Below are 14,554 nucleotides of genomic sequence, written 5' to 3' on the forward strand. Positions count from 1 at the left end.
GCTCCTCAAAGCAGCGTTTAAGAAACTCCTGCTGCTCCTGCGCCCACTGCACCCACGCTGCTTGGTCTCCACCCGCCGCCATCTTGCTTTTTCTCCCTCGCACTTTTCGCTGCCCCAGGATCACTTTTTAACCGCTCCACTCCTAGTCCAATCCATATAATGTCAGGGGGACCTTGCTGTCACCTTCCCACACTGGAAGCCGTCGAACAATTGCTGTTGGGGCCCCTCTGGAGAGCCCAAAAGTCCGTTCCCGGTGGGAGCTGCCGAACGTGGGGTATATTTGTGTCCGGGTGAGTTGTACCTAGGCATAGCCGCAACCGGAAGTCAGGGCATTAGCTATGAGAGGTTAAACAAACTCGGTTTGTTCTCACTGGAACGAAGGAGGTTGAGGTCGACCTGATAAAGGTCTACAAAATTATTAGAGGCATAGACAGAGTGGATAGTCAGAGGCTTTTCCCCAGGGTAGAGGGGTCAATTACTAGGGGGCATAGGTTTAAGGTGCGAGGGGCAAGGTTTAGAGTAGATGTACGAGGCAAGTTTTTTACACAGAGGGTAGTGGGTGCCTGGAACTCGCTGCCGGAGGAGGTGGTGGAAGCAGGGACGATAGTGACATTTAAGGGGCATCTTGACAAATACATGAATATGATGGGAATAGAGGGATACGGACCCAGGAAGTGTAGAAGATTTTAGTTTAGACGGGCAGCACGGGCTTGGAGGGCCGAAGGGCCTGTTCCTGTGCTGTACATTTCCTTGTTCTCGGTTTGTTTCTCTCATTCTCTCTCCATTTTCCTCTGTCTCCCTGCCTTCTCATACCTGTTTCTCATTGTTTTTCTCTCATTATCTCTCCGTTTCCTCTCTGTCCCATTCTGTTTCTCTCCGTTTTCCGCTGTTTCTCTCATTCTGTTTTTTTCTGGCTCTCTCTTATTCTCCCCGTTTCTTTCTCTGTTTCTCCCTCTCATTCTCGCCGTTTTCCTGTTTCTCCCACATTCTCTCTGTTTCTCTCTCTCCCTCTCCCAGTTTCTCGCTCTCTCTGTCCCTCCCAGTTGCTGTGGGCGGGCCGCTCACTCTCTCTCCCGGTCTCAGTCGGCTGCAGGCGGAAGGATGGGGAACACCGACTCCAAGCTGCACTTCAGGAAGGCGGTGATCCAGCTCACCACCAAGACCCAGGTAGGCCCCGGGCTTCGAACCAATGTCACCCCATCCAGTGATCCGAGGCCCCGCTCCCAGGGCCCGCGGGAGGGGGAGGAGGCCCCGATACAATTCACCCGGACACAAATATACCCCAAATTCCCCCCCCCCCCACTCGACCCCCCCCCCCCCCTCGGACCCCCTCCCCCCCCCCCACTCGGACCCCCTCCCCCCCCCCACTCGGACCCCCTCCCCCCCCCCACTCGGACCCCCTCCCCCCCCCCCCACTCGGACCCCCTCCCCCCCCCCCCCACTCGGACCCCCTCCCCCCCCCCCCACTCGGACCCCCCCCCCCCCCCCACTCGGACCCCCTCCCCCCCCCCCCCACTCGGACCCCCTCCCCCCCCCCCCACTCGGACCCCCTCCCCCCCCCCCCCACTCGGACCCCCTCCCCCCCCCCCCCACTCGGACCCCCTCCCCCCCCCCACTCGGACCCCCTCCCCCCCCCCCCCACTCGGACCCCCTCCCCCCCCCCACTCGGACCCCCTCCCCCCCCCCACTCGGACCCCCTCCCCCCCCCCCACTCGGACCCCCTCCCCCTCGGACCCCCTCCCCCCCCCCCACTCGACCCCCTCCCCCCCCCCACTCGACCCCCTCCCCCCCCCCACTCGACCCCCTCCCCCCCCCCACTCGACCCCCTCCCCCCCCCCCACTCGGACCCCCTCCCCCTCGGACCCCCTCCCCCCCCCCCACTCGACCCCCTCCCCCCCCCCACTCGACCCCCTCCCCCCCCCCACTCGACCCCCTCCCCCCCCCACTCGACCCCCTCCCCCCCCCACTCGACCCCCTCCCCCCCCCACTCGACCCCTTCTCCCCCCCCCACTCGACCCCTTCTCCCCCCCCACTCGACCCCTTTCCCCCCCCCACTCGACCCCTTTCCCCCCCCCCACTCGACCCCTTTCCCCCCCCACTCGACCCCTTTCCCCCCCCCCACTCGACCCCTTTCCCCCCCCCCACTCGACCCCTTTCCCCCCCCCCACTCGACCCCTTTCCCCCCCCCCACTCGACCCCTTTCCCCCCCCCCACTCGACCCCTTTCCCCCCCCCCACTCGACCCCTTTCCCCCCCCCCACTCGACCCCTTTCCCCCCCCCCACTCGACCCCTTTCTCCCCCCCCACTCGACCCCTTTCTCCCCCCCCCCCACTCGACCCCTTTCTCCCCCCCCCACTCGACCCCTTCCCCCCCACTCCTCCCCCCCCCCGACTCCCACTCCCCCGTCTCGTCCCCGACCCGTCCTGCCCTCGCCACCTCAACCGTCACCCCCGTTCCCCGCCTCAACCGTCGCCCCCGTTCCCCGCCTCAACCGTCGCCCCCGTTCCCCACCCGTCGCCCCCGTTCCTCACCCGTCGCCCCCGTTCCTCACCCGTCGCCCCCGTTCCTCACCCGTCGCCCCCGTTCCTCACCCGTCGCCCCCGTTCCTCACCCGTCGCCCCCGTTCCTCACCCGTCGCCCCCGTTCCTCACCCGTCGCCCCCGTTCCTCACCCGTCGCCCCCGTTCCTCACCCGTCGCCCCCGTTCCTCACCCGTCGCCCCCGTTCCTCACCCGTCGCCCCCGTTCCTCACCCGTCGCCCCCGTTCCTCACCCGTCGCCCCCGTTCCTCACCCGTCGCCCCCGTTCCTCACCCGTCGCCCCCGTTCCTCACCCGTCGCCCCCGTTCCTCACCCGTCGCCCCCGTTCCTCACCCGTCGCCCCCGTTCCTCACCCGTCGCCCCCGTTCCTCACCCGTCGCCCCCGTTCCTCACCCGTCGCCCCCGTTCCTCACCCGTCGCCCCCGTTCCTCACCCGTCGCCCCCGTTCCTCACCCGTCGCCCCCGTTCCTCACCCGTCGCCCCCGTTCCTCACCCGTCGCCCCCGTTCCTCACCCGTCGCCCCCGTTCCTCACCCGTCGCCCCCGTTCCTCACCCGTCGCCCCCGTTCCTCACCCGTCGCCCCCGTTCCTCACCCGTCGCCCCCGTTCCTCACCCGTCGCCCCCGTTCCTCACCCGTCGCCCCCGTTCCTCACCCGTCGCCCCCGTTCCTCACCCGTCGCCCCCGTTCCTCACCCGTCGCCCCCGTTCCTCACCCGTCGCCCCCGTTCCTCACCCGTCGCCCCCGTTCCTCACCCGTCGCCCCCGTTCCTCACCCGTCGCCCCCGTTCCTCACCCGTCGCCCCCGTTCCTCACCCGTCGCCCCCGTTCCTCACCCGTCGCCCCCGTTCCTCACCCGTCGCCCCCGTTCCTCACCCGTCGCCCCCGTTCCTCACCCGTCGCCCCCGTTCCTCACCCGTCGCCCCCGTTCCTCACCCGTCGCCCCCGTTCCTCACCCGTCGCCCCCGTTCCTCACCCGTCGCCCCCGTTCCTCACCCGTCGCCCCCGTGCCTCACCCGTCGCCCCCGTGCCTCACCCGTCGCCCCCGTGCCTCACCCGTCGCCCCCGTGCCTCACCCGTCGCCCCCGTGCCTCACCCGTCGCCCCCGTGCCTCACCCGTCGCCCCCGTGCCTCACCCGTCGCCCCCGTGCCTCACCCGTCGCCCCCGTGCCTCACCCGTCGCCCCCGTGCCTCACCCGTCGCCCCCGTGCCTCACCCGTCGCCCCCGTGCCTCACCCGTCGCCCCCGTGCCTCACCCGTCGCCCCCGTGCCTCACCCGTCGCCCCCGTGCCTCACCCGTCGCCCCCGTGCCTCACCCGTCGCCCCCGTGCCTCACCCGTCGCCCCCGTGCCTCACCCGTCGCCCCCGTGCCTCACCCGTCGCCCCCGTGCCTCACCCGTCGCCCCCGTGCCTCACCCGTCGCCCCCGTGCCTCACCCGTCGCCCCCGTGCCTCACCCGTCGCCCCCGTGCCTCACCCGTCGCCCCCGTGCCTCACCCGTCGCCCCCGTGCCTCACCCGTCGCCCCCGTGCCTCACCCGTCGCCCCCGTGCCTCACCCGTCGCCCCCGTGCCTCACCCGTCGCCCCCGTGCCTCACCCGTCGCCCCCGTGCCTCACCCGTCGCCCCCGTGCCTCACCCGTCGCCCCCGTGCCTCACCCGTCGCCCCCGTGCCTCACCCGTCGCCCCCGTTCCTCACCCGTCGCCCCCGTTCCTCACCCGTCGCCCCCCCCCCCGCCTTTTGTACCCTGACCACACCCCAGTTTGGTGACAGTGCAGCAGCTGTTGGAGGATGCTGTCTATCTGTGAGGTGTGGACCAGTGCCAGCTTTGTGATCCTTTCAGATGTACCGTGCAGTCTGTTTGCTGCTACAATTTAAACTGTATCAGTAAAGTGTTTACACTGTGTAAATAATTAATATTGAACAAGGTTGTTACTGGGATAACTTTTTAAGTCATGGCAGCGGGATATTTTCACTCTGGGCCACTTGAATTGTGAAAAACACTTACCAGCTTATGGTGCTGACCCACCAAACGTAGGTCAAACCTGGGACAGGATAGAACATACAGTGCAGAAGGAGGGCATTCGGACCATTGAGTCTGCACTGACCCACATTAAGCCCTCACTTCCACCCTATCCCTGTAACCCAATAACCCTTCCTAACCTTTTTGGACACTAAGGGCAATTTATCATGGCCAATCCACCTAACCAGCAGACCTTTGGACTGTGGGAAGAAACGGAGCACCCGGAGGAAACCCACGCAGACACTGGGAGAACGTGCAGACTCCGCACAGACAGTGACCCAGCAGGGAATCGAACCTGGGACCCTGGCGCTGTGAAGCACAGTGCTATCCACTTGTGCTACCGTGCTGCCCAAAGATGGATCTTCGTGCTGGAGAACACTGGAATACAGTACTGGTGGGTACAGATCTGTCACTGTATAACACTGGAATACAGTACTGGTGGGTACAGATCTGTCACTGTATAACACTGGAGTACAGTACTGGTGGGTACAGATCTGTCACTGTATAACACTGGAGTACAGTACTGGTGGGTACAGGGCTGTTATTGTATAACACCAGGTACAGTACTGGTGGGTACAGATCTTTCACTGTATAACACTGGAGTACTGTACTGGTGGGTACAGATCTGTCACTATTCTGTCACTATAACACCAGGTACAGTACTGGTGGGTACAGATCTGTCACTGTATAACACTGGAGTACAGTACTGGTGGGTACAGGGCTGTCACTGTATAACACCAGGATACAGTACTGGTGGGTACAGATCTGTCACTGTACAACACCAGGATACAGTACTGTACCCTGTACTGTTTGCAGAGGTCTGTTCCAGAAACACATATATAGACAAATTCAAAGATGCCAGACAATGCTCTGTATCACACCTCTTTAACCTGGGGTTACCCCATCTCTGGATCTGTAAAGGTTTAATCACCTGCTAATGCTCACATTCCGAGCATTGTCTGGCATCTTTGAATTTGTCTATATATGTGTTTCTGGAACAGACCTCTGCATTCACCTGAGGAAGGAGCAGCGCTCCGAAAGCTAGTGACATCGAAACAAACCTGTTGGACTTTAACCTGGTGTTGTAAGACTTCGTACTGTGCTCACCCCAGTCCAACGCCGGCATCTCCACATCCTGGTTATACACTGGGATACAAGGCATTACAAGAATGAGAACAGCAATGACCAGCTGGAAGTAAAATCTTTGATGATGGTTCCAGTAACTGGGAAGCTGAGGCAGTGATCGAGACATAATTCTCTGGAGGTGGAGATGGACTGTTGGTTATGGACTGGGTTCGTGGTCAAAAGCTAATTTTGGGGTCAGATAATGGAGGTCAAAGTTGAAAACAGTTTGATTCAATCTCAGACAATGACACAGGTGATTGCATAGATTGGTTGGCTTGGGAATTAAGTTTGTGGCAGCCACCAAAAACAATAGAACATAGAACATTACAACGCAGTACAGGCCCTTCGGCCCTCAATGTTGCGCCGACCTTTTCCCTACACTATTCCCTTATCGTCCATATGTCTATCCAATGACCATTTGGATGCCCTTAGTGTTGGCGAGGCCACTACTGTTGCAGGCAGGGCATTCCACATCCTTACTACTCTCTGAGTAAAGAACCTACCTCTGACATCTGTCCTATATCTATCTACCCTCAATTTAAAGCTATGTCCCCTCATGCTAGACATCACCATCCGAGGAAAATCCTATCCAATGTCCACCCTATCCAATCCTCTGATCATCATGTCTTGATTCTTCTGAATATTTACTTGGAAAAAATGTCTGCTCATCCCATACTGGATCTCAGACAGGCAGTGTGACAAATCAAAGTCTGTGGTGAGGTAGAACGAACTGGGTGTCATCAGCAGCCACGTGAAACCTGCCGTTTGTTTGGATGGTGTTCATGGAATCCCCTACAGTGCAGAAGGAGGCCATTTGGCCCATCGGGTCTGCACCAACCCTCCGAAAGAACAGTCCACCTGGGCCCATTCCTCGCCCTATCACGGAAAGCCCCAACTCACCTTTGGACATTAAGGGGCAGTTTATCATGGCTAATCCACCTAACTTGCACATCTTTGGACTGTGTGGAGGAAACCAGAGCACCCGGAGGAAATCCATGCTGATACGTGGAGAAAGTGCAAACTCTGCACAGACAGCCGCCAAAGGGCGGAATTAAATTCTGGTTCCTGCTGTTGAGGCAGCAGTGCTAACCACTGTGCCGTACAATCGGTCACACAATTTGAGGTGGCAACTTGTTCAAGGACTTCGGATGGGGCAATTTTCAAGGATGGTGGGGTGAAGGGTGGGTTTTTTGATGGGGGTTGATGACAGAGGAGAAAGAGAGGCAGTCCTTGAGGAGAGAGAACTATGAACAATTTCAGCTCACAAGATTAGGAAGATAGTTGGGTGGTCAGCAGTTTAATAGGAATAGGTTTGATGGAGCAGGAGGCTGATGTCATGGGCACAATGACCTTGGAGAGGGCCTGAAGGGAGACAGGAAAGAAATTTGATCAAGGTGCGAGCTCAGGGTTAAAGCAGGGAGAGTATGAAGAGGTTTTACCCAGGAGGCCAGTGAAAGAGGCAACTTATTGGATGGTCTCAATGTTGGAGGTTCGGGTGAAGGGGCAAGTGAGTGGGATTTACAAAGACAGCTTGTTGTGGAGACAAGAAATGGGATTTTATTTTGCCATAAGACACCAAAGGCATCAAACTGAAATGTTCCTTGAAGGATAATTCTCCGAGTAGAGATTGCTAATGTGATCTTTGTCACTGTCCCTTGTTCACTGCACTGACCCAGCCTAGAAACCGGTGTCAATTTGAGTGACCTTGTCAGTCTTGAGGGTCCAAAATGACTGCTGTCTGCTGAGGAGGAGGAGGTCTTTAGGTTAAAATATTTTCTGAGAGTCTGGGAACTGAATTGATTTTCCTTTCCTCTGGAAACACTTTGGGATGTTTTATTTTGTTCAATGCACTTCATTATAGAAGTTGTTATTGAATAACTCGTTTCTTCGAACAATGTGGAGAGAGTATGTTTACAATGTCCCTCCCTTGATTGGGAGTAACCTGAATGTGGGAATACATGTGAACAGGCCCCAGCAGCCTTGTGTCGAGTCATCAGATCCACCTGATTAAACCGAATAGGTAATAATAGATATTTGTGGTAATTACTTAAACTGTTGAGATTATTTGTTCATCAGCAAGCCCTCATGAGGGGTAAGGTTAGAGAGGGAAGGAATGCCAGCATGGTGATTTGGGAGTTAATTATTGCCATCTCAACTTGAAGCTGCTTTTTAATTTAACCCCTTCTTTTCCATGCCAGAATGAGAGACAGGGGGCTAAAGCTCAGGACATAAATGTTTCATTTTGGTCACACCTACTTTATCCTTCAACAACTGTTAACTCAACTGGGCTCAGAGAAAGGGTCCCAGACTGAAACTTTAACCTTTTAAACGGCACAAAAAACAAGCCATTCGGCCTAACCAGTCCATGCCAGTATTTATGCTCCACTCGAGACCCCTCCCATATTTTCCCATCTAAATCTACCATAAGAGCATAAGATGCAGAAGTAGGCCATTCAGCCCATCGAACCTGCACACAGTCTGTGGTAGCGGGTTCAACATTCTCACTACTCTTGAGCGAAAAACTTTCTTCTGAATTTCCTATTTGATTTCAGGATAATTGTCTTCTATTGGCGGCTTTGAGTTCTCCACAAGATCTAATGTTTGCTCTCTATTAATCCTGGCAGCCGCCTTTGTTTTTTTCAAATAAATTTAGACTACCCAATAATTCTTTTTTCCAGTTAAGGGGCAATTTAGCGTGGCCAATCAACATGCACAACTTCGGGTTGTGGGGGTGAGACTCACGCAGACACGGGGAAAATATTCAAACTCCACACGGATAGTGACCCGGGCAGGGATTGAACCCGGGTCCTCAGCGCCGTGAGGCAGCAGTGCTAACCACTATGCCACCGTGCCACCTTTGTAAGATGGTCATGAGTGGCACAGTGGTTAGCACTGCAACCTCACAGTACCAAGGACCCAGGTTCGATTCCAGCCTTGGGTGACTGTCTGATAATAATAATAATCTTTATCATCACAAGTAGGCTTACATTAACACTGCAATGAAGTTACTGTGAAAAGCCCCTAGTTGCCACATTCTGGCACCTGGACAGTGAGGGAGAATTCAGAATGTCCAAATTACCTAACAGCACGTCTTTCGGGACTTGTGGGAGGAAACTGGAGTACCCGGAGGAAACCCACACAGACACGGGGAGAACGTGCAGACTCCGTACTGACAGTGACCCAAGCCGAGAATCGAACCGTGGCCCCTGGAGCTGTGAAGCAACTGTGCTACCGTATGGAGTTTGCACATTATCCCCGTGTGTGCGTGGGTTTCCTCCGGGTGTTTGGTTTACTCCCACAGTCCAAAGATGTGCAGGTCAGGTGGATTTTCCATGATCAATGCACAGGGTTACGGGGATAGGGCAGCGGAGTGGACGAGGTAGGGTACTCTTTTAGACCATAAGACCACAAGACATAGGAGTGGAAGTAAGGCCATTCGGCCCATCGGGTCCACTCCACCATTCAATCATGGCTGATTTCAACTCCATTTAACCGTTCTCTCTCCATAGCCCTTAATTCCTCGAGAAATCAAGAATTTATCAACTTCTGTCTTAAAGACACTCAACGTCCCGGCCTCCACCGCCCTCTGTGGCAATGAATTCCACAGACTCACCACTCTCTGGCTGAAGAAATTTCTCCTCATCTCTGTTCTAAAGTGACTCCCTTTTATTCTAAGGCTGTGCCCCCGGGTCCTAGTCTCCCCTGCTAATGGAAACAACTTCCCTACGTCCACCCTATCTAAGCCATTCATTATCTTGTAAGTTTCTATTAGATCGCCCCTCAACCTCCCAAACTCCAATGAATATAATCCCAGGATCCTCAGACGTTCATCGTATGTTAGGCCTACCATTCCTGGGATCATCCGTGTGAATCTCCGCTGGACCCGCTCCAGTGCCAGTATGTCCTCCCTGAGGTGTGGGGCCCAAAATTGCTCACAGTATTCTACATGGGGCCTAACTAGTGCTTTATAAAGCTTCAGAAGTACATCCCTGCTTTTATATTCCAAGCCTCTTGAGATAAATGATAACATTGCATTTGCTTTCTTAATTACGGACTCAACCTGCAAATTTACCTTTAGAGAATCCTGGACTAGGACTCCCAAGTCCCTTTGCACTTCAACATTATGAATTTTGTCACTGTTTAGAAAATAGTCCATGCCTCTATTCTTTTTCCCAAAGTGCAAGACCTCGCACTTGCCCACGTTGAATTTCATCAGCCATTTCTTGGACCACTCTCCTAAACTGTCTAAATCTTTCTGCAGCCTCCCCACCTCCTCAATACTACCTGCCCCTCCACCTATCTTTGCATCATCGGCAAACTTAGCCAGAATGCCCCCAGTCCCGTCATCTAGATCGTTAATATATAAAGAGAACAGCTGTGGCCCCAACACTGAACCCTGCGGGATACCACTCGTCACCAATTGCCAACCGAAAAAGAACCTTTTATCACAACCTTCTGCCTGACAGCCAATCGTCAATCCATGTTAGTACCTTGCCTCGAATACCATGGGCCCTTATTTTACTTAGCAGTCTCCCGTGAGGCACCTTATCAAAGGCCTTTTGGAAGTCAAGATAGATAACATCCATTGGCTCTCCTTGGTCCCTATTTGTTATCTCTTCAAAGAACTCTTAACAGGTTTGTCAGACACGACCTCCCCTTACTAAATCCATGCTGACTTGTCCTAATCCGACCCTGCACTTCCAAGAATTTAGAACTCTCATCCTTAACGATGGATTCTAGAATCTTGCCAACAACCGAGGTTAGGCTAATTGGCCTATAATTTTCCATCTTTTTTCTTGTTCCCTTCTTGAAGTTACAACAGTGATTTTCCAATCCTCTGGGACTTTCCCTGACTCCAGTGACTTTTGAAAGATCATAACTAACGCCTCCACTATTTCTTCAGCTATCTCCTTTAGATCTCTAGGATGTAGCCCACCTGGGCCCGAAGGTTTATCAATTTTTAGACCTCTTAGTTTCTCTAGCACTTTCTCCTTTGTGATGGCTACCATATTCAACTCTGCCCCCTGACTCTCCTGAATTGTTGGGATATTACTCATGTCTTCTACTGTGAAGACTGACGCAAAGTACTTATTTAGTTCCTCAGCTATTTCCTTGTCTCCCATCACTAGATTAGCAGCGTCATTTTGGAGCGGCCCAATGTCTACTTCTGCCTCCCGTTTGTTTTTAATGTATTTCAAGAAACTTTTACTATCATTCCTAATGTTACTGGCTAGCCTACCTTCATATTTGATCCTCTTTTTCCTTATTTCTCTCTTTGTTATCCTCTGTTTGTTTTTGTAGCCTTCCCAATCTTCTGACTTCCCACTACTCTTTGCCACATTATAGGCTTTCTCTTTTGCTTTGATGCATTCCCTAACTTCCTTTGTCAGCCATGGCTGCCTAATCCCTCCTCTGATAACCTTTCTTTTCTTTGGGATGAACCTCTGTACTGTGTCCTCAATTACTCCCAGAAACTCCTGCCATTGCTGTTCTACTGTCTTTCCCACTAGGCTCTGCTCCCAGTCGATTTTTGTCAGTTCCTCCCTCATGCCCCTGTAGTTACCTTTATTTAACTGTAACACCTTTACATCTGATTCTAGAGGGTCAATGCTGACTAGATAGGCCGAATGGCCTCCTTCTACACTGTAGGGATTCTATGGAATTTTGTGTTGAGCATCAGCTGGTGTGCCTCAGGATTCCTACTCCCCAGTCTGACATAACCCATAAGTTTATTTTGCTTATGTTATCATCTAACTTCTTTTTGTACTCATTAAACAATCTCCGCTTCAACCACGATCAGAGGGTCAGTGGGTTGTGAAGGTGCACGATTCAGCTCCAGCCTGCTCTTTTAGCCAGAGTTTGAATGTAACTACGCCATCTTTGCTTCTCACTGAAGCTGACCCCTTAGATCTTAATGGTGGGAGTCTATGTGATGGTGCTTCCCATTAAGATCAGTGGGAGATTGTTGTGATTTCTCTTGTTCAAGATAATCATTATTAGGGGCAGCACGGTAGCACTGTTGCTTCACAGCGCCAGGGACCTGGGTTCGATTCCAGGCTTGGGTCATTGTGCGGAGTCTGCACGTCCACCCCTTGTTTGTGTGGGTTTCCTCCGGGTGCTCCGGTTTCCTCCCACAGTCCAAGATGTATGTGCTGGTTAGGTGGATTCACCATGCTAAAATTGCGTTTGGGTGAGGTTGCGGGGATAGGGTGGAGGTGTGGGCTTAACTGGGGTGCTCTTTCCAAGGCCTGTGCAGACCCAATGGCCGAATGGCCTCCTTCTGCAATGTAAATCCTATGATTATTGTGCATAAGAAATAGGAGCAGAAATAGACCGCAGGACCCAATAAGCCTGCTCTGCCATTCAGTAAGATCATTTGTAAAAAATATTTGTTCATGGGATGCAGGTGTCGCTGACTGGGCCAGCATTTATTGCCCATCCCCAATTGCCCTTGAGGGGGGCATTTAAGAATCAACCACATTGCTGTGGGTCTGCAGTCACATGTAGGCCAGACAGGGGAAGGACGGCAGATTTCCTTCCCTAAAGGACATTAGTGAACCAGATGGGTTTTTATGACAATCATCAATGGTTTCATGGTCATCGATAGATTTTTTTTATTGAATTCAAACTTCTTCACCATCTGCTGCGATGGGATTTGAACCCTGGTCCCCACTCCCCATGTGAGATCAAAAATCTATCTCCGCTTTGAATATTCGAAATGATGGAGCATTCACCATCGTCTGGAGTAGAAAAATCCAAATTCACAACCCTCTGAGTGGTGAAATTCCTCCTCCTCTCTGTCCTAAATGATCAGCCCTTCATCCTGAGATTGTTCCCCCATGCCCGAAACAACCCTTCAAACTCCTTCAGAACCATGTATGTTTTAGTGCCAGTTATGTGCTGAGTTGTTATCTGTCACCTGTCAGCAGAAATCACAGTACTATCCAGCTTCTGCTGGAGGTTGCCATGCACTGCATTGTCATCAGAGGAAGAACCTTTTAACTCAGTGAATGCTAATGATCGTGGTTGAAGCGGAGATTGTTTAACGAGTACAAAAAGAAGTTAGATGATAACATAAGCAAAATAAACTTATGGGGCTATGAGACTGACTAGATTACTCTACAGAGAGCCAGCATAGAAACAATGGGCCAAATAGCCTCCATAGAATCCCTACAGTGAAAAAGGAGGTCATTTGGCCCAGTGAGTTTGCACCAACCCTGCAAAAGAGCACCCTACTTAGCCCCATCCCCCGCCCTATATCCCTAACTCCACGCATTGATCATTTTGATCGCATGCTAAATTTCCCCTTCAGCGTCCAAAAGGTTAGGTGGGGTTACTGGGGAGTGGGCCTAGGTTGGATGCCCTTTCAGAGAGTTGGTGCAGACTTGATGGACCGAATGGCCTCCTTCTGCAGTGTAGGAATTCTATGATTAAGAACTGCCCCAATCCTGACCTTATGATGGAGGGAAATTCATTGATAAAGCATCTGAAGATCTAAGAATGGCCACGTGTACAAGGAGCCCATTTGGCCCATTATGTCTTTGAAAGAGCACATTACCTAGGCCCACTCCCTAGCCCTGTCTCCGTAATCCCACCTACCCTACACATCTTTTGACACAAAGGAACAATTTAGCATGGCCAATCTACTGATCCTACACATCTTTGGACTGTAGGAGGAACCTGAGCATGCGGCGGAAACCCACTCAGACATGGGGAGAATGTGCAAACTCCACACAGACGGTCACCCAAGGCTGGAATCGTAACCAGGTCCTTGGCGCTGTGAGGCAGCAGTGCTAACCATTGTGCAACTCTGGTTAAGGCGAGAACAGTTCTTTGAGGAACTTCAGCAGCACAGTGCTAGGGGGATGAAAATCAGCCGACCCTCTTGGAATGGCCCGGAGACTCCCAGAATCACCTCCAATCTCCTGACGTCTATCAAAAACAGTCTGGGAGTTTTAAAAATAAATTTAGAGTACCCAATTTTTTTTTCCCAATTAAGGGCCAATTTAGCATGGCCAATTCACCTATCCTTTTGGGCTGTGGGGATTAGACTTAGGCAGAGACTGGGAGAATGTGCAAACTCCACATTCAAACTCGTCTCGGAGATTTAAAAATTCCAGGATTCCCATTAATCAATTGGCTCCTGGCCTGACAGGACATTTCAGAGACAGGGAGCCCTCTCACACAGGCGCAGCCAGTGTGCTGACGTAGCACAATATGTTGTGGCCTTGCACATGTACTGAGCTCATGGATATCGCAACTTGCTGCCCTGCCTGACCCTTTCTGCCCTGCTGGCACTAAGCTGCGTGAGCTAGCAGGGGAATCAGTAGGAAACAGGCCATTGTCCTGGGATGGACAATGCAAGGCTGTTAATGTAGCCACCAGAAGGGAGCAGGCCAGGAGTGCCAGCCGGCGAGTGTAACCTGAGGTGGCTGTTTGTCGGTGCCTAGTGTCTAGTGTCTGGGCATTGCTCTCCCTGGATGGGCATCCACACTATGCTACCAGGCTTCTGTGATGTCACTTCCCCCGACATCCCCTGGAATACGCCCAGTCAAGCTGGCGACGCGAGTCAGATTTCTGCTGGTCTGTGTGTGGATGACATGATTGGGCTCAGATGTGCTCCCTCCCCAAGTCAAATAGTTAGAAACTACATGATCAGAAATTCTCGGAATGGGCAGTACGGTGGCACAGTGGATAGCATTGCTGCCTCACGGCACTGAGGACCCGGGTTCGAATCCCGGCCCTGGGTCACTGTCCGTGTGGAGTTTGCACGTTCTCCCGGTGTTTGTGTGGGTTTCACCCCCACAACCCAAAAATGTGCGGAGTAGGTGGATTGGCCAAGCTAAATTGCCCCTTAATTAGAAAGAAATATA

The 14,554-nt window shown here is 53.5% G+C and overlaps 1 protein-coding gene across 2 annotated transcripts in view; it reads left to right on the forward strand.

Moving 5' to 3' along the window:
• The first annotated feature begins 1,018 nt into the window (after positions 1-1,018).
• Positions 1,019-14,554, forward strand: part of LOC140395338 (protein HID1) — a 306,127-nt gene continuing 292,591 nt past the window's right edge. For both annotated transcript variants that reach the window (XM_072482976.1, XM_072482977.1), the window contains exon 1: positions 1,019-1,167. In XM_072482976.1, the coding sequence (XP_072339077.1) occupies positions 1,102-1,167 (66 nt within the window). In that variant the 5' untranslated portion in view covers positions 1,019-1,101. The remainder of the gene's footprint in view (positions 1,168-14,554) is intronic.

This window comes from Scyliorhinus torazame, chromosome 18 (assembly GCF_047496885.1).
Source record: "Scyliorhinus torazame isolate Kashiwa2021f chromosome 18, sScyTor2.1, whole genome shotgun sequence".
In the NCBI taxonomy this organism is placed as follows: Eukaryota; Metazoa; Chordata; class Chondrichthyes; order Carcharhiniformes; family Scyliorhinidae; genus Scyliorhinus; species Scyliorhinus torazame.